Genomic DNA, 21,136 nt, shown 5'->3' with positions numbered 1-21,136 from the left:
CTTTATGAAGTGGCGAATGGACCAGAGGTTGCCCTTGCTGGTTCTGAATACTGGAAGCCCTGTTCTTAAAAGGAGAGGCCCTGGCTACGTTCCGTATCTGTTCCTGGAGTCTCACCCAGCCGGATACCTGCATTTCAAAGCATTGGCAGAGTGATCTGCAGAGGTGAGTGTCTCCAGTGTGAACTGGCAACGAACGCCCCCCTCCCCCAGCAACATGGGCAGCTCCCTACCTCCTCCTTCACACAAACTACGGTTTATACAAAAATGTCTTGCTTCACAGGCTCAGCAGAAATACAGAGAAATTGTAGATACGAAGACTTCCTTACATGTTGCTGTGTGTATATTTCATGCAAGAGAAACCCCAATATTCTCAACTGGGTCTAGCCTCCACGAACGTGAACATCCATTTCGATCTCCGTGGTGCACAAACCCAGTGGAGGGTTGCCAGCCCACAAAAAGGCCAGTTTGAGGTCCAAGAAGTACGCACATGTGCCGTGGACACACAACATCAACCAAGTTAGGCAATGTGCACACGGCACGTACCTTAGTTGGGTGGACCTACCGTAACTACGGAATGCCTCGGTGTCCTTCCTCGGAGCCCGGATCAACCTGTTTACGCAGCACCCACACGTGCCAAGCGCTGCGTTAAGCCCTGGGGCACTCCGGGGGGAACCTAACGGACAGCATGATCTCACCAGGCTGGACCATCCACCAGAAGGGAGAGCCACAATGAAGAAGCGATGGATAAGGACACTTGCTCTCACGGGACAAATGCTGTACTCCAGGGACACCGCAGAGGCTCTGACACCAGATCCGAAAAGGTCTCTGCAGCCCTCCGCCATTCCTACTTATTTTTCTTGAAGTTTCCTCCCTTTATGACCAGTTATGACATTTAACAATTTAAACGTGCATGGCGTCAGGACAGCACACAGCTACCTATTTTAGGATCTCTGGTGATGCCTTTCGAAGACCATCAAAGTCATTTTTAATAATACTGGACAACCCTATTGTCCCACCTATGGAAGTTTGGCTAGAACTTACTGTGCTTGTCCTTAAAAAACACAATAAAAGAAATCATTCCCACTTAGATGGAATGCCTTTCACTCTCTGTCTCTTTTGGTGGTGTTCTTTCTCTCAATGCAAGGTTCTTTCCCTCCAATTTTCAGTAGCTGCCCCCTGAAGCTGTCTTACAGCATTCTCCAAATTCTAGGTATTGTGTGTTAGATGGAAACACATGTCATCAGAACAGAGATCCTTGCTCTTTGTTTCTGGATAGATTGCTGTTAATAAGAGACTCATTTTCACTTTCAAACTGCTAAGTAATTACTTTTTCTCTGGCACAACCACTTGCCACTCTGTTCTAAAGAAACTGCATGTATGTGGATGTATTATGCATGAACAGTTAGCATAATGGATGCATATCTTGCTCTTTAAAGTGGCTTCTTTACTGATTTTTTTTTTTAAATAAAATACTTGGGGACCTTCACCTCTGAAATTGACACAAGAGAAAGAAATTCTAACAATAGACAACTGAGCCAAGATGCAAACAGTATCATATAGCTTGCTTCTTGAAACATAAGTCTTGGAAAGTGTCTGCCTCATTCCCTTTCATTCATTGTTCCTGGCAAGCTGACAGAGCCGCCTGATGCACTGTTACAGTAGCTCATCCAAACGACTTCTAATCAGCCACTTAAACATTTATTCATTTCAAAACTCAATCTCAAGACATAATATTAAATATAAATACTTGCTGTTTAAAGGCAGATATGCTTCTATTGTACACATTTTCTTCTTTTTGTTCACACTCCACACACCCCACCACCACCCTGAGAAATGTGAAAGCTATTCCATTAAAAGCTCAGCGAGGTTTTGCCCCCATATAGGAAAAAGCCCCAATTATGACAAAGATCCTGAATGAGTCATAAGGAGAATGCCCTTCAATTGTGGAAGCATGACTAACATCTGAATATGGAGACTGCTTCATGAGCACAATCACATTTATTTAGTTGATTCCAAAATATAGAGTCTTCTATTTTTTCATACCTCAAAAAATAGATCTGGAAGGCTTGTTGACTTCAATGTGATAGGCTTTCTTACTTTTTAACATACTGCTGATAATGTCATTGAGAAACTAGGCAAAAAATAATAGAAAGTAGCACCCTTTCCATAATCTCCACTTACTCTGACATTTAAAAAAAAAAAAACTGAACTTTTTACATTATCATCCAACCCTGTATGACTTCTTATACCCTATAAGATACTTAGATAATAATTTTGGTCAATAAAATGTGATAAGTACATAAGAAATACACAGATGTTTCATTACAAAGAAATAAACAATTCTGCTTGAAAAAAGTTGGAGAAGACTTTAAAAAAAAAAAAAAGGGACATTTAAGCCAAGCATTAAGAGCTTATCTGTCACATGGTCTAGGGTAGGATCCTTATCTTTTTGTCCTTTTCCCACCCTACCCCCCCACACTTCAGGCATTCACTTATAACAGCACAAATTTATCATTTGTCCACTTCCCTGTGTCCCTCATTAGAGTGGCTTTACTCAAGAGTGGGACTTTCATATATTTTTCTTTATACTCCAGTACTCAGGAGACATCCAACAAAAAGTCTTCTCTTCCAAAAAGCTTTCCTTATAAACTCAAATAGATTAGGATTCCATCCTCAAAGACAAGAAAAACCACAAAATGATCAACATCACATTTTTCTTAAATAAGGATAACTGCAAAGGCAAAGATCACGGACACACTGGCCCACTCTTCTAAGCCTACTCTTCCTCTCCGCACACCTATGTCAAAATCTACATGCACATGTACTCATACACGATTCTTCTGATGTAAGACTGATTTGATATCTAACTTTCAGTTTTCAAGGACAAACCTACAGGTGGTCAAGACAAGTGATCCAGGAAAGTACTGGGTCCGATAATTTGCTATGAAAAATCCATGAGCTAACGACACAGAACTAAGAATAAAGCCAAGACCTTGGTGGGAAGAGTCAATCCGTTCCCGTGAGTTTACTGCTTCAAAAAGAGCATCTGCAGTCAGAAGCCCCACGTATGAACCTAGACACTGTTAAGGTTCTGCTCTCTGTGCACTGGAGCTGACGCAGGGCTGCTTGGAGCATCAGATGAGGAACATAAGGGAGTGTGTAAGATCCATAGTAGCTTCTTAATAAACACAGCCCCTGAAGCATAATCTCATATCTTATCAGTAGTCTCCACAGAGGAGATTCCAAACAGAGCAGAAAAAGTTCTTACCCAAAGGAATCAAACCCATTATCTCTTCTCGTTGATAAGGTTCATTCTCTAGCAACAAAGGCAGACTTAATGTGGACATGTGGAAGGGAGAAATAATTTGCAGAGGACTTACTTTGGTACCTTCCACCTGTGAAAAACTCCCCCCAGATCAAATTGACTATGGAAAAAGGAGTCTCATTTTAGATTCCTGTCCTTGACTAGTTTTAAACTCTGATTTGGGGCTACAAGGGAAGCATGACCATGTGTATTTACGGATATGGACTGGATAAAGCTCACTCAGCCAGGCACATGAAAGTGCTTTGCCAGAGAAAATGGTGTTCTCCATTTACCAGCTCCAGAACTAAAGCAGCTTTTTACTCATTCTATACTGTATAAAAGGCTTTTATTATATGCTTCCATCCTTTGTAATACGGCCCCCCCTTTTTGGGAAAAAAGTCTGCAATAATAAGCCTGTTAGTCTTTTAATAGAAGATAAACAGAATGCAGTGAACTTAAAATCACTCTATTTTGTTTTAGCCAACTGCAGCATTCCATACTGCATCCTTTTCTTCCATTTCTGTTAATAGTTATTTTTAAAGAATTAGCACAGGAGGTCAGTAATGTGTACAGATGTTACAAAAGTATTAGGCCATACCCCACATAGAAAAATATGCAAATAGTTAATAGGCAAAAGTAATTCATAGTCCTCCTTTTACCAAATGCATTTTACCTATAATTCCACTTGTGTAATAACAGATGGTTCACTTAAAACCTCACTGCAGAAAGTGGCTCTCTGTTAAATAACCAACACCACCACCAACAATGGATGTTTATAGAAGATCAGTATTTTTAGGGCAATCCTAGGTCTATAGGTAAGCAAGGACTAGAGGAGGAAAAGAAAAAAAAAAAAACAAAAAATTTTCTCTTCTGCCTCTCATGTTATTCATTTTATTCTATATCTTTCCTTCTCTATCACATAAAGTCACTTGTTTGCTTTCTTCTCTCATATCTTCTAGGTTAAGTCAAAGAGTTCTCCTGAGTTAACCCTTCCATCATATCTTACTCTTCCCCTCCTAGGCCGGGAACGCCAAAGAAGAAACTCAACTGATGAACTTCTTGGCTCTTTCTCCTACAGCTGGAAGATGGTTGCCTCTCTGGGCAAACAGGCTCAAGCTACATGGCCTCAGCATCCCCCTACTCTGGTTCCACTCCGAAATTGAGGGGCATGAGGGAACCAGGATCTAAGCACAAACTCCCCACCTGTTGGTATCCTCAAAACATCTATGATTTTTGGTGGTTATTAGAAGTAAGAATCTTGTCAAACTATTTTTCTGGGACTTTCTTGCCACATTAGAGATGCACGCACCAATCACTTTCTATCTAGGGAGATTTTCATCACCCCTACCTACTTACCATTCCCTAAATCACCTGATGGAAAAAGGAGAAGAAACTTAAGATTTCACAGAACATTTGCAAATGAGCAAAGGAGCCTTAAAACTGGGTGAAAAATAATGATCTCAAAATCCATTTTTATGTGAACTAGAGTTCATTAATATCACCAACCATTTTACAGTCAATATATATAACCAATTAATGAGTGAAAAACTTAAATATGATTCTTAAGAACCCAATAAATATGCCAAAGGCTTTACAAATATGCAGCTCACTGCCTATTTTCATTACAGACCTTACTTTCAAATTTTAAAGACAAGGTCTCTTAACTTAGAGCTATGATGACCATTTGCTTCAGTAACTACGAAGGATCTATTTTATTAATTTTCCACTATGGACACAATGTTTTGAAATATTTGGTCTATCAAACAAAGTAATTTCTAAACACATATTTTGTTTCTATCTAAAAATAATAATGTACAGTTCTGCTCTCTCTCCTTCTTTCTAGTTCAATTTAGCACTCTTCTTTTTTTTTAACTTAGACCTCCTTGCTGTCCCCTCCCTGAATTTACAGAGGGAGGGGGAAGATACATAAACAAATATTCACAAATCTTAATAGACATGTGCAGAGCCAAAAAGGTTAGTCGTTTATAGGTAAGTAAAGGTAAGTAAAATTCAATGATTTCAGTTTAACTGAAAATATTCGCCGGGCATTACTATCTTCATAGCAGGTGATTTTCAACTTCCAGTATATTATTCATATACTCAGCAGACGTGGGCATGAAAAAGGTTTATGAAAGAAGACAGGCTAAAAACTGGCGACTAATGCCAAAGAGTTCTCTCCAGAATCTACTATGTCTAAGCTCCAAAGAGACATGTCTTCCCTCCAATTCCATCACTGGAATCCCAAATCGGGTTGTTAGGAAAAAGTACAATTCTCAGGGGCTTGAGTTGCTTGGCCTGGTGCCTTGCTGCACATTTAGCTGTGCGGTTAATCTCCCAGAGCAGCGCCCACTGTGGCATGCCTGCTATTCTTTACCATCTGGAGCCTGGAGTTGATATTAGCTTGAACCACACATGCAGGAGAAAAGAAAAAAGAAAAAACTCTCATTCGCATTTAACTGAAATTGGTGGCAGAACAATGCACCATGCCGTCTAGGCTTTCACACGTGGAAGAAAGGAAAGAAAGGCTAAAGTACAAACCTTCTCTTTTGTTTTCTGGTTCTCTGCTCTGAGGTCTTCATATTCGCCTATGGCTAAAAGAAAAAAAGGAAAGCAACATTATAACACTATCAAAAGTTTGAAGTTTTTAGGAAAACCCAGGATCCAACTAACCTCTATTGTCTATTTACTAGGTTGGTGGTAGGGTAGAGAAGTGGCCATAGAAGAAGGGCTTCTGCTTTTAAGAGTGAGAAAGAAAAAGAGACCACAGCAGGTGTGAGCCCACTAAGCCAAATTTCGGATCTCCCTAGGTCACAGAAAGACCTCAGAGCCATAAGTGACCTATGACAAATCACTTCTCGGCGCTCAGCACTTGGTCCTGTGAAAGGGGACAGGTGGCTGCTCCCTGAAGTTCCTTCTAGCACTGTTAGTCTGTGGTGCTGTAATCAGAGGTTCATTTTTAAAATCAGCCTCCAGAAAATAATGTAGGCTTACACATTCAGTTCAGTGTCACACATTTGCTTTGTCCACAGAGTGAAAGGGTTACGCCATGAGCATTCAGCTAAGAACAACTATTTTTAGGCCCTGCAAGATCATCGATCACCAAGCTATGACCAGATACCAGCCAGATTCATTTCATTAAGTTGGAAAAATATGTGAACTGTTGGGAAATATTTCCTATTATGTGGGAGGAAAAAAAAAACTCAGCAACTTATTATTTAAAACCCTCTACCGCCAGAAAAATAAAGTAGCCTGAACACCCACATTCATCTATTATCCAAAGACCATTCTTGGATATCCTCACGGTTGAGAATATGATGTTATTAGCATATGATGGTTAGAAAAGGCATGATCCAGGTTTAAGGATGGATCAGAATGTGTAAGGTGGGCGTACTCCCAGACCAGCATTTTGACTGGCACCACAGAGCCAGGGCATTGTCAGATTGGATCTTTACATCTGGACTTTTAAAAAATATAATTGGGATTTATCTACAAAAAGCTCAGTTTTTCTTAAAAAAAAAAAAAAAAGACGAAGAGGGCTTCCTATTTCCATGAATACCCAAAAAATAGAAAAAAAGAATCTGAAACCAGTGACTTCAGGAACATTCCAAATAATCTGGTTATTAATTCTAGAGGTGTAGGATTCTAACCATGGAGCAGAGAAAACCCCCTAAAGAAACAATTCACACGGTGAAGTATATCCTTTGTATCCTCCAACAGTGAACCAAAGGATTTAGAATACCTATGGTGATTGTGGGGCCACCACCTTAAAATCCAACCAAATGAACAAATATTTATGAGATTACACCCACTCCATGACCATCTACATAAGAGTTAATGGACAATTTTATTGAAGCCACACCCAGAAAGAATCCTTGAAAATTAGCCCATAAAATAGCCAAATGTGTACATGTAAAGATATGGCCCTTTTAAAAATAATTACATTTTCAACAGAAAATATTTGGGAAAAAAAAGAAAGAAAACATTTGAGTAACCACAGAATGAAGTCCTGTGCACACCAGTTCATCAGCCTCTACCACACAAAGCCCAACCAATGGGTATAAACTAAACTGTCCTAGTTTATGAAAAATCAATAAAATGACCCCTTCTTTTTTTTTTAACAGAGAGAAATAAAACTAAGAGATTCTAAAATATACACTCATGCACCAGGTAGTCTATGGTTATGGCCCCAAATCTTATTACCATATCTGATATTCTTTCAAAAAATAAATATATATATTTTATTGAGATACTTTACTTGACATTTAACAGTTTAGCACCACATTCGGCCCAGGGTGGGATTCTGGGGACCTGGGATGGAGTCCCACATCGGGCTCCCTGCGTGGAGCCTGTTTCTCCCTCTGCCTGTGTCTCTGCCTCTCTACGTCTCTCATGCATGAATAAATAAAATATTTTAAAAAAAAAAAGTAGTATCTATAGATAAAGCTGAAATCAAGATTGATTTACTACTCTATTCTTGATGACCTACTTTATAGACGTACAAACAAACAATAAAGACTTATAAAACCATGATCTCATATTGACATTAAGAAAATGTTTTTCTATTTAAAACATTAGTTAACAGCTTTGAAGCTTATTAAAAATACCGATACGATTCTTCCATTATATTGCCAATAGAATCCAGATGAAAGTAGACTCCCAACTACAGGGTCTTCACGAAAAGCATTAATTAAGAACCCTTCACCTATCATGCCTTAATGGAAACCACAGACAAAGTGCTTTCTTGTGACTATGTGTAACTTAAAAAAAAAAAATAATAAAGCCAGGTAAAGGGAATAAAGAGGAAGAGTATGGGAAACGTATGAAGAATTCCCAGTGGGAAGGGAGCACCTGGGGAGTGGAGCATAAAGGGAAGAAAAACATTAATTTATATTTTTATTTCACTGAAGTCAGAAAACCAAACTCACTGCCATAAACAAGATTTACACACACAACATAGTGAATACACATGTAACTCCATCCTCACCGAAACTGGCAAAATCTGAAGTGACCTATAGTATTCTGCTACGTTTCTGGCAATGCTAAAGGGTAACAGAGAAAGCCACCTCTTTGTTTCAGAACTGTCACAGCTTGGAAATTTTTAAGTGTGTCACACAACTCAAGTGATTTGATGATACAGATCCTCCAAATCTTGAAGTAACCAATGCAAAAGTAAAGGTGAATTGGACCAACGCTCTGCTGTGAATGGTAGGCACAGCTTGGGAAGACGTCATCTCCTGGGTGGGCTTACAGGTACAGTTTATTTCAATGTGCTGTAAGGTCACATAGCACAGTAATTAAAAGGTACAGCCAAGAGACTTTGGTCTAGTTGGTAATCTCTCTAAATCTCAGATTCCCCATCTGGAAAATAAGAATGAAAATTATACATCTTTCTCATAGTGTTGTGATTAAGAATGAGTTAACATGTAAGATGTAAGTTGTAAGAGTGCTTAGGTATATTATGTGTTCAATACATGTTAGCCATACTTATTGTTACTGATACAGCAAAGTACATCAGATCCCTGTGTATGATAAGAGATCAATCAGGCTGTTTCCTAATGCCCTCCAACTCAGGCTGACTTTTGTCACACATGTCCCAAAAGATGGCAGAGCAGAAAAATCTCTGAAACCCTACTACTACTACCCTCTGCCAAAAAGAAGAAGGAGGAGGAGGAGGAGGAGGAGGAGGAGGAGGAGGAGAAAGGAGGCTAACAATCAATTGTAGTGTGTTGTAGTTAAAAAAAAAAAAAAAAAAAAGATGGCAAAGAAGTGGAAGCATGTCTGGGAGCTGTACTTTTCAATCCTGACTGCACATTAGAATCACCTGGGGAGCTTTTAAATCATACAGCTGTCTAGCCCCCTCTCCACCCACCCCACCCCAAGATTCTAATTTAACTACTCTAGGGTGGACCTTGGGCACCATATCTGTTTGAGAAGTGAACACCCCAGGTGATTCTAATGTGCAGCCAGGAAGGGGAATCTCTACCTAAGAGGACAGAATGGAAGAAAAAGGGAGATGGGCAGAAAACAAGGAGAATATTAGGCAGAGCACGTGTTTCAAGAATCATGCTGGTTTTCTATTTTCTAACTCCCTAATGCCAAGAAAGGGAGCTTTCTTTCCAGGCTGCAAATCATGACATAGCCAGCCCAGAGATCAGATAAGTAGACTTAGTCCTTTTAGAACCATGACACTTAAAGTTCATAAACACAGGCAATAACATCTCTGGCTGGGGTGAGTAACAATCATGGTTTTCCCAGGACTTTCCCAGTTTTAGACTGAAAAGCCCATTGTCCCTGGAAGACCTCTTTGTCCCAGGCAGGTTAACCACCCTATCTCAAGTACAAGCACCAGATCAGTACTTCCCAACCAATACCTTCTAGACCTGCACTGGCAAATACAGAGCCACTAGCTACAAGTGGCTACTTCCATGTAAATTAATTAAAATTAATTAAAACTTAAAATTCTCTTCTTTGGGAGCACTAGCCATATTTCAAGCGCTCAGTGGCTACATGTGGCTAGTGGCTACCACAGCAGACACAGAACATTTCCGTCTCAGCAGGAAGTGCTGCTAGATAGTACTATTCTGGACATCTCTATGCAGAGAGCCTATAAGCACCTCAAACTCAACATGTTAGAAAGTGAACTCATCAAACTCTCTTTAACTCAAACCTCCTCCTTCCTCTATATATGATGTCTTTCTGGAGTCATCGCCTACCTGGTCATCAAGCTAGTACCTCAAGATCTACCTTGATTCCCCTTTTTCTCCCACCTTCCAACGAATTATCAAATTATCAAATTATCAAACTATAATTATCAAAATTATCCATCTCTTAAAACATCTCCCCAATATGACCTTCCTCTACAGTGTGTCTGCCTTAATTCTAATCCTCAATGATGGTAAAATCCTCTCATGTAGCCCCTAGCCTCCCTCTATCCCAAGTTTGTTCTTCCCAAAGTAGATGGTTAGCATAGTAACAAAGCAATCTGGTTACATCATCCTTGGGTTTAAAAGCCCACAAAGATGTGAACTTTACAACCTGGGCCCCACTCCTGCCATTCAGCCTTAGGGACCACCACTCAATCCATCACACCTCTAAGATCTTTCACACCAGGTGCCTTATAAACATTTTTCCCTTTGCCTGCAAGGTCTCCCCCCAACCCATTTTCCATAGCTTTTCCTTGACAATGCAATTCAACTGTCCTTTCCTGTAGGAAACCCTCCCCACATATCTAGGGCAAAAATCAACATTTATATTTCTAATATATTACCAGAGTACAGTGTTCATATAGTTCCACTAGAGCAACTACGTATAAGATTATAAATTATCTGAGCATTAGTCTGTTTTCTTGTCTTCTCTCCCATTCCATTCATTGCTATAAATCTCACACCCAGCTGAATATGAAGCAGAGTTGGTACCTATGTTGACCGAACAGCTGGTTCATATAAATCTGTGATGTAAAGCAATTAAGCCAAATATTACCATCCCCATTTTAAAAATAAAGATACGTAGAAAAGTCAAATCCAGGCAGCCCAGGTGGCTCAGCAGTTTAGTGCCACCTTCAGCCCAGGGCGTGATCCTGGAGACCCGGGAACAAGTCCCAACGTCGGGCTCCCTGCATGGAGCCTGTTTCTGTGTATGTGTGTGTGTGTGTGTCTCTCATGAATAAACAAAATCTTAAAAAAAAAAAAAAAAAAGAAAAGTAAAGAAAAGTCAAATCCCACATTAAGAAATACTGGAGGCAGGACCAGTCTACTGATTTCCAAAGCCATTCACGGAAAAAAAAAAAAAAAAAAAAAAAAAACCACTACTGAGCATTACTATCTATGTGCCATGTGCTAACACACTCGACGTGAAATAATCCTCTAGGGTAAGGACTATGCCTTTATGCATACAGATACCAACATCCAACACAATGCCTGAGATATAGCAGACTGTATAAATGCGTGTTAAATTAAGAAGAAAGAATGGATCTAGGTCTTCATATGAACACCTCGTGAAAGAGCACATCCTTTCCTCCTCATATTAAAAGGGTCTCTCACGTCACGTGTTACAAGATACTCAATAAAAGTGAAGCTTTAAAGAGCCATCAAATATAACCAGAAAAACACTGCCTCATAAGATCTTCTAATGTAGATTCTCATCCATTAAGTCTGCATCTTTGAGACTCATGTAGCCTTGAAACACCTCTTACTAATGGGGAACGAGGACATGAGTCATAAGAGATAATGTTCAATTAGGACATTATTCCCTTCTGCACATATGCCAATGGGTCCTCTTTCAGAGCCAGAGTAGAAAGAGAAGTCATTTATACCTCCCTTGTTAATTAAAGCATCAGAAAAGCCTGAAAAAAACACTGCTGGAAAACCTGATCAAAAAACAAAGATGACAGATTTCACATCTGAAAAGAAATTATGGCAAACCTGAAATTTACGCATTACTTGGTAGGACACACAGTTCGGTGCTAATGAATTAATGATGCTTACGAAGTACTCCCAACGAACTACAGTAATGACTTCAAATTAACCAACAGAAAGGAAGGAAACTGAGTATACACGTAAGTCTGGTCTCCAGTCTGGCATGAAGCTTTTCTGTCAACACTCCTGTCCTCACAACAGAAAAGCTGAACAAACTGAAAATCAATGACTCTTCTTGGATCTACCCGAGAACTGAGGTCACAGGGCAAACTGCTATTCCAAAAATTGGGAGCGACAAGCAAGAGACAAACCATCAGAACTTCCTGGAGCAGCAGCCAAGGTGCAGAACTTGCTCAACAACCAGTACCAAGACAGGAAAACTTCAACTGTTATTGGCGAATTGCTGAAGGCTCAGTCCTAACACATTTGAGAGTTAAAAATGCCAGTGGGTAGGCCAGTCTTAGGAACATCCGAACCAGGACGCCTGGGTGGCTCAGTGGTTGAACATCTGCCTTGGGCTCAGGTTATAATTCCAGTGTCCTGGGATCAAGATCAAGTCCCACATCGGGCTCCCCATGGGGAGATTGCTTCTCCCTCTGCCTATGTCTCTACCTCTCTCTCTCTCTCTGTGTCTCTCATGAATAAATAAATGAAATCTTAAAAAAAAAAAAAAAGGAAGCATCCCTATCTTTTGCGAGTTTTATCTCCAGGAGTGCCACCACAGCCCTGTAGTGAATATCAGAGGCCTGCCCTTGGGAGAAATTTCACTAGTCTAACAGACTTGGGGGAAGGTGAGAGCTCACTCCAGGCCCCTCTCTAGCCTTCCCTTCTCACCTAAAGAAGAAAGATCAACACTGAGAAGCATGTGAAAGTCATAGCCCAGGGGCACAGGCTCACCAGGAGGCTGAGACCCTATCACACAGGACCACAGGAGGCCTCCCCTCCCCTATACCTACCCTTATGAATGTTTACAGCAGCGTTATTCACAATTGCCAAAAATTGGAAGCAACCATCATGTTCATCAACAGGTGAATGGATAAACAAAATGTGGTACATCCATACAATTATTATTCAGTGATAAAAAGAAATAAATGCACTATCAAGCCACAAAAAGACAAGGGGGAACCATGTATGCACATTGCTAAGTGAAAGAAGTCAACATAAAAAGGCTACATACAGAACGATTCCAACTCTATGACATTCTGAAAAGAGCAAAATGACAGAACCAATAAAAAGATCAGTGATGCTGCCAGGAGTTCAGAGGTAAAGAGGGAGCGATGAACAAGTAGAGCAGAGGGAATTTTTGAAGCAGTGAAATTATCCTGTATGATAATATAATAATGGGTACATGTCATGCATCTGTCAAACCCCAAAATATCTGTAACACAAAGAATAAACCCCAATTTAAACTATGGACTTAAGTTAATAATAATGTACCAAAAATGGCTCATCAATTCTCAGAAATGCACCACACTAACACAGAATGGTAGTAATAGAGAAAATGGGGAGTGGGGGAAGGTGAGGGGTTATGTGGAGATTCCTGCTCAGTTTTTCTGTAAACCTACCCCCCAAAAGTCTTAGTTAAAACAAACATATAGGGGCTCCTGGGTGGCTCAGTAGTTGAGCATCTGCCTTCGCCTCAGGTCACGATCCCAGGGTCCTGGGATCAAGCCTCAAGTCAGGCTCCCTGTATCTGTCTCTGTCTCTCTCTCTCTCTCTCATGAATACATAAAATTGTTTCTTAAGTAAATAAGTAAAACATCTATATATGTATGTATATGAAAAACAATCATACTCAGATTTGTGCCACAGATTATTTGAGATAGGATCAAGTAACTAAAAGGATCCTAATACATTACTGTTCATTGTACCATACAAAAAATTTCAGAGCTCATGTCTTAATATTTAAAATACTTACCAACATGGTAAACAGACAACAACAAAAGCCATGTTCCTTCTACATTTTAAAGCAAAGCCTGGTTGTGTAAGAGAATAAAATCTAATATCCCTACGTTTTGGATCCAGTTTTGAGAATTTTTCCCACAGCTGCACTTACAAATCAATGTATACAAGGATATAAGTTTAAAAAAAAAAGGATATAAGCAACATTTTTATTTTAATAAACTTAAATCTTATAAACTTTAGGTTTACAGCAAAATTGCAAAGACAATTTCCATAAGCCCTACCCAGTTTTTCCTATCATTAACATCTTACGTTAGTATGGTACATTTATTAAAATCAATGGACCAATGTTAACACTTTATTATGAACTAAGGTCCATACTTTATTCATATTTCCTTAGGTTTTACCTAACGTTCCAGTTTTCTTCTAGGATTCTATTCAGTACCCCATTATATTTAGTGGTCAGGTCTTCTTACACACCTCCTGGCTGTGACAGTTTCACACTATATAGACATACACGTATCTATAAATATTTCTATATGTAATCATATGTAAGCAAAACATGAATTCATACCGATGTCTCCAACCATTATCTATTGCCCAAAGCATTATTTCTAATAGCAAAGACATAGAAACACAGAGGTGTCCGTCCAGAGGACATTAACTACATTGTCAGAAATCTGTAGAGTGGAACATCATTCATTCAAAATTTTTAAAAGATTTTATTTATCTATTGGGGGGGGCGGTGAGCATGAGCAGTGGGGAGGGGCAGAGGGAGAGGGACAAGCAGACTCCCTGCTGAGCAGGGAGCCTGATGCGGGGCTCCATCCCAAGACCCTGAGATCATGACTTGAGCTGAAGACAGACACCTAACCAACTGAGCCACCCAGGCACCCCTATCCAGTCAATTTTTAAAGATTTAATTCTATAGGTACTGATGCAAATTCTATAATATATATTCAGTGATAACTACAGAGGTACATACAAGCTCACAATTTCCAAAAGGAACTACAACAAAAAAGTTAGAACTGTGAGCAATGGAAAGGGGGGTAGAGCATTCATTATCAGTGGGGTATACTGCCCTCAAAGAGGAATGTGATCCTGGGGAGTACAATGATTTGCAGCCTCCAAAGGATCACAGTACAGAAAAAGATACACAGTACCTCTATGGTATTAATATTTCATGGGAGGCAGGAACAATTAGGCGGAAAAAATGTTTATAAAGACTCCCCAAGAGAGCATAATGAAATAAAGATGAAGAAACAATGAACAAGAGGCCACAGTTCATTGTACTTTTCCCTTTCTATGCTTGTTTTCCTATGAGCATACATTTATTTTTAAATTTAACTTTTAAAAAATCAAAGTAAGATTTATCTACGCAACAAAAGCATTACATGAATAAGGAAATTCTGACTACAAGATGTCATTCGTCAGCCCATGCTGAGGGTCCATCTCATGGAGGGTTGCCCATTTGGTGTCTCTTAGGAGCTCACAACTTCAGGAGGAAATTGCATTTTTTAATCAGTATGTTGGTTTGCAACAAACACCAAGTGTCCCACAAAGCCTAACATGCTTTCTATCTGGCCAGTTACAGAAAAAGTCGGCTGACCTCTGGTCTACAGTATATTCACTTAAAAACTTTTTTTGGTGTGTACATATAGTGGAACACTATTCACCAAATAAATGAACTACAACTACACACAACACTGTTGATAAATCTCACACAGAACGTGTGAAACAAGACAGAAGCAAACACTGCATCCTGTAGGATTCAATTTGTCTAACTCTCAGAAACTGGCCAAACTTACCTTTGGTGACACAAATATCTTTGGGGAAAGGCAAGTAGTAATGATTGGAGGGGTTATGAAGGGGTTTCTGGAGATGTTCTGATGTAAGTGTTGTTAGACACATTTTTTTCAATAATTTCTTGAGATGCTCATTTAGAGTTCACGCACGTTTCTCAACTTACGTTATACTTTGTTGTAAAAGCAAAACATTTCAAATACCGATTTTACAAAAATATACCCAGATGAAGAAAATTAAATTTACCAGGCTTTTTTTCATAAATAAGTAAGTAAGAAAGTACATGTGTATCCCAATTACTGAGACGGGCGGCCCCTAAACCACACTTGGAAAAATAACAATGTAAAGCCAAGTTTGCACTTGACACCATGGCAACCATTTAAACCCCAAACTGTTTTCTACTGACTTTGTATATATCCAAGATTGACAATGCTTCCACTTTCCTGACTTGATATGGTCCCAGTGGTAGGCAATCATTTGGCCCCTTTTGTCAAAATAATGCTCAAGCTACTTTTTGGCCTAGCAGTCAAGGGAACACTGGGAGCCTCTTTTAATTACTAACTCAGGTCTAAGAATGAGCCTGGCTAAATTTCCAGCTGAAGCTGAAGCACAAATCTCTATAGTCTTGGGGAAAATGATAACTCTAAAGATAAGAGGAGGTTATCTAGCTTCAAAACCCATGATCTTATCATAGGATAGTGTGTTCAGGGTGGTGGTTGTAATTTTGGTCTTACTTTCTAACATCCTCACTGTTGGGTGATGATCGCTACCTTCAACACTTCCTCACCAACTTCCAAATGACACAGCATTACTATGCTGACCAGTTAAAGGGACTCTGTTGTTTGTGTCTGTTCAGCCTGCATCCTCCACTTTTGGTAGTGGCACACCATTCTTTTTTGGACAACTACTCTAATCCATTGGTCTTTGTGGGGGCTGCCAATCAAGGTGCCCTGCTGTTCCCTGACCAAAGAACTTAAACCCATGACCCAAACTGGGCCAACTGGACACTCTTCCTGGAATTCACATGCCCACCATCATCTCTAGACTAGGAACTCTTCACCAGTAGGGACAAAGTTTTATTCATCTATCTCTGATGCCTAGCACAGTGCCTGGCTATGAATATTCAATGCTTGTGGGATGAATACACTACAAAGAAAATCATGTACCTTAAACAAACGCTGAGCTAAGTCGATCATTTCCCAGCCGCATTCTGGAGGGGGAGCAAATTGTATGATGTTTTGTAAGGGAAATGTCCACTTTAGTAGCTAGGAAATATGCATCGGAAATAGTACCCTAAGTTGCCATTTGTCAGTGCATTAAAGACGTCAATCAGTCCAATAAAATAAAGCTCCAAAAAGGACAAAAAGAGAATTACCTCATTACCTCAACATCTGCTTGAACATAAGCAATCACACACTGGCTAATTTTTTTAAAGGGACATAATATAACTTTCTAGAAAGACATAATATAGGTAATTATACCATTCACGAGAAGGGAACATACAATGTTTTGAAGTAATTCAGAAGTGGGTGTGATTTATAAGACATAGAGCTTAGGGAATGGTAAGTATAAATTAGAGATTGTTCATATTATGACAGACTCCGTCATTACATTTCACAACTTTTGTCAAAAGCAACCTTAGTCACCACACCAATGAAGACTTCACATTAGGGAAGGCTGCTGTCAGTGCTGCCATTCAGAGTAGATAGGAATCCTCTTTCTCAACACCCTCTCGCGAATGGGTTCAAATTTTTGACTTAAAAATCACTGAGGAAAAAATGAAATAAGGAAACCTCCATGGCCAATAAACACGTATAAAGATGTCAAACCCCGCTAAGAACCAGGTAATACAATTTTTCTAAAGGTACTATTTCTGACCATCAGATTGGTAAAAATTACAAAACTTGTCAGACTGCCAAAATTAGTAAAGACTGATGTTGGTCAACATTGACAACTGTAGGGGGAAACAGGCACTGCTGGGGGGAATGTGAACTGGTACCATCATATGGGGGGGGGGGCACTTTGGCGATGCCTGGCACAACTTTATGTCTACTGGCCCTCTGATGCAATGATTCCCTTTCGAAGACTCTATCCTAAAAAAAAAAAAAATGTGTGATTATACACATTTGTGTGATTATTTGATTCATGACTCTCTACTACACAATAAACTTGGGTAGAGCAGACCATCTGGTTCACTACCTCTACCCCCAGTACCTACCACGTGGGGCTCAGATATGGTAGGTATCTGCTAAGTATTTGTTAAAAGAAGAAATGAGTGTGTTGAAGGGGTATCAAAAAAGGAAAGTAAAGTGTTCATCATAATTGGTTCTTCTTGTCTACATTAAACAAGAGCGGTAGAGTCAGTCACAATGTTAACAGGTATTTTTTTAAAAATGTCTATTTTCAAAAATAAATCAGGCACACTGTCAGCTTACAAAATTAATTATCATACTGGTAACAGCCCAAACACCTAGCGGCCTGTCTTTCCACCTCAAATCCCTAGTTTTCCAGTTAGTTCCATGGGTCAAACAGCTATTAAATGCTCTTGAAATGAGCCAGTTGTTATCACGGTCTATGATCCAATGACAAAGAAATGCCTGGTTTTGAGAAGGGCTGAAAATAATCCCAAAACCTGTGTAACTAGACTCAGCACCCCCCAAAAAAGTGCACCTTTTAAGAAACACAAATTTCCAAGTCTACCCGTTCTATTGCCTTTGACATGCCCATAATCAAGGAAGTATATCCTCTAAAAATACCAATACCATGGATTTGTGTTCCCGTATAATATGAGAAAGAACCAAAAACTTTAGAATCTTCCTTTTTTTCTCAGCTCTCAAATCCAACATAGAAACAGAGGATGTGTTTCAAAATCAAGTATAAACAACTTGTGGATTATAAACCACAAGTGCTTTGATAAACCTACCCTTGGAATGATTATATTCAGAAAAAAAAAAAAACGTGAAATTTTTAACTGTATCACTACTTGAAAACGGACCATCCATCAAAAACTCTGGTATCCACCGGCAGCTATCACCCATGATGAAAGCTCCAACCATCTAGAATATGAAGTAAGAATCTTTATGTTACTGGGGGAAGAGGGCTATTGGAAATAAGATACGGACTGAATCCAGCCCCTCACTAAACCGCTTGAGGAATGCTCGCTAAGGGCATTTTGCAAACCCACTAAATTCACTGATGCTTGGGACTTTATGACCCTAAGGCTTAGTCCAGGACGGTTGTTGAAGGTACTGAGAAGGCAAAACCCATGAACATTTATCCAACACTTTCTAAATACTAGATATTACGAAGAGTCCCGTTCTGTCCATTTCAGGGAGGTAACGATTTCCCCAAGATAACAGGGTTGGTAAACAATCGTGCTGAGATTTGTTTCCAAGAGTGTCAACTCCAGAGAGGTCTACATACCTCGTGCAATCGGTATGTTTGTGGTTTCAAGGAGCAACAGGTCATAGCACTGGACAGGACCTGATAAAATCGTATGGCTTAGCCCATGTCTTTAGTCGGGTAAGGAAGGCATGATAACCACAAGGCCCCTGGAGGGGCAGAGTTTCTTCGAGGTTCACAGAGTCGATAAGTTGAGCCAACAGAAGCAAAAGAGCCAGAAAACAGCAGGATTGGCCACAGAGCAGGACCTCCTCCACGAGGTGGCCGTGTCAGCAAGTAGTGATTCGGCAAAAGTGCATGTTCCTACGCATTTTTATTTCCTAAATCTACGCAGTTCCTCTCTCTCTCCCTTGACCCATATTCTCGGGCCACCGTGGGCCTGGGTAAGGACAGGCATTTTGAAAAGTGAAGAGTGTCGAAGTCACATTCGATCGCCAATGGGGCTTTGTTGAGAAAGAAGCGCAGGAGGAGACGTAGGCGAGGGATCCGGGAGGAGGTGCCCCGCGGTTACCTGGCGGGGGTAGAGACGCGAGGACGCGCGGGCGGCTCCCCCGCAGGCCAGGCCGGATCTGAATTCAGGAAGCCGGGCACAGCCAGGGTGTCGGCTACTGACTAAGAAACTGCTAAAAATGGTAGGTGGTAAAACACAGCACGGCCTGGCATCGTGGCTGGGGAAGGAAAGAGGAACCAGACCGACGCCGAGCGAAAGCCGGGAAGGCTGGTGCGAGGCAGCGCGCAGGCCTCCCCGCGCCCGTGTGCAGGGGTGGGGCCCGGCGGGGGCCGGCGAGGGGGGCCCGGGCCCCGGCCGCCCCCAGTCCGGGCCCCTTCCCCCACCCCCGCTCAAGCAGCCCGCGCCAGCCGGCCCCACAGCCCCCGCCCCCTGCCTGACCCCGGCCCCGGCCCCGGCCCCGGCCCCGGCTCCGCGAGGCGCGCGGGCGCGGAGGGCGCTGCAGCGCCGGGGCCCGGACACCTCCCAGCGCGCCCGCCGCAGCCCCGGCCCCGCGCCCGGAGCCGTCCCCGCCCGCACCTGGCGGCCGCGCGCCCCTACCTTGCTCCTTCAGGCTGGTGATGAGCTGCAGCTGCTTCTCCTCGTCCGAGCTGTTCATGTCGGCAGGTGGGGCCGGGAATAAAGGCAAGGAGGGAGAGGCGAGGGGTGCAGCGGGGGGGAGGGGGAGGAAAAGCAAGCCGCGGGTGGCGTGCGGCGGCGGCACTACCCGGAAGTCGGGTCTGCTCCCGCTCCTCCTCCTCCTCCTCCTCCTCCTCCTGGCGCCGAGCGCGCGAGTGAGATCATCCCCACGCACCTACTCGGCGGCCGCGGCGGCTGCACCTGCGGGCGCGGAGGGCGGGGCGGGCGGGGTCCGCAGCCCCGGGCGGGAGGTGGGGCGGCTGCCGCGCCGAGCCCTCCCCGCGAGGATGCCCGGGGCGGCGGGGGGGGGGGGGCTGGGAGCCGCGAGGGTGCGCCCCACTCGCTGCTGCACCCCTCCTGCGCCCCACCCCTGGACACGCGCGATCGGGGGGCGGGAGCAGCCGGCCTTGGGGCTGCGGCGTCCCTGGCGACCGCGCGTGGAGCGCTGCCGTGGGCCGACCCTCGCGGGCCCCCAAGGGAGGGCGGGGCGTGGTGGGCAGTAAACACCAGTTTAACCCAGTTCTCACCCCGTGGGAAATCAGCTGCCCGCAGGGGCCAGCTCGGGGGACGCGGCTTGCGCCTTGGAAAGCTGGCGGGGACCGAACAGGCCAGCCCGGTGCGTTAACGCCTGCAGAGCAAAGGAGGGCGGGGCAGTCGGCGGACGGCGCCCGGGCCCGGCGGCCTCCTGCAGCGGCGCGGCTCGGGAGGTGGTCCGAAGGGGGGCGCATCCTGCGGCACGTGGGCCCCTCTGCGGGGGCAGCACCTTGACCTTGGAGAGGCCGCCGCTGCGGGCTGAACGCCGGACGGAGGCTCCCCAGCCGCCGGGCAGCAGAGCTGGCCGAATGAAGCCCAGCATCTGTCCCACTTCACTGCGCTCTGCACGGTTTAAACCCGGCTCCGGGTTAGACCCTGACCACGAGAGGTGTGGCAGGCCCGGCACACATCAGAACGGCTCTCCCCAGGCCCCAGTTGCTGGTTAGTCTTTGGTCAAGTCTCCTGACCTCTTCCAACTCCCATCTAAAGAACGGGAATGATACCATACTTACTCTCCAGGAAGATACAAAGCACCAAATATACAATTTGACACACAATAGGTGTTCTCTTTTTCAAGATTCAGATCACAGGTCAGGAAAAAAGGGGTTGTGAATGCTAAATTTAAACTAAAACGGGCATAGTTCTTTTACA

At 42.5% G+C, this 21,136-nt stretch overlaps 1 protein-coding gene across 3 annotated transcripts in view; it reads right to left on the bottom strand.

The window, feature by feature from the left end:
- Window positions 1–20,155, bottom strand: part of SHTN1 (shootin 1) — a 96,922-nt gene extending 76,767 nt beyond the window's left edge. For 2 of the 3 annotated variants that reach the window (XM_077877493.1, XM_077877494.1), the window contains exons 1-2: window positions 19,874–20,155; window positions 5,843–5,895 (exon numbers count right to left, since the gene is read on the bottom strand). In XM_077877493.1, coding sequence (XP_077733619.1) covers window positions 5,843–5,895; window positions 19,874–19,931 — 111 coding nt within the window. In that variant the 5' untranslated portion in view covers window positions 19,932–20,155. Of the gene's footprint in view, window positions 1–5,842; window positions 5,896–18,846; window positions 18,865–19,873 lie in introns of those variants that run through there. The other variant, XM_077877495.1, reaches the window with a different exon arrangement.
- Window positions 20,156–21,136: the final 981 nt, after the last annotated feature.

This window comes from Canis aureus, chromosome 29, assembly GCF_053574225.1.
Source record: "Canis aureus isolate CA01 chromosome 29, VMU_Caureus_v.1.0, whole genome shotgun sequence".
NCBI lineage: Eukaryota > Metazoa > Chordata > Mammalia > Carnivora > Canidae > Canis > Canis aureus.
Note: the sequence above shows the minus strand (reverse complement) of the source record. Positions and strands in the feature narration are given on the sequence as shown.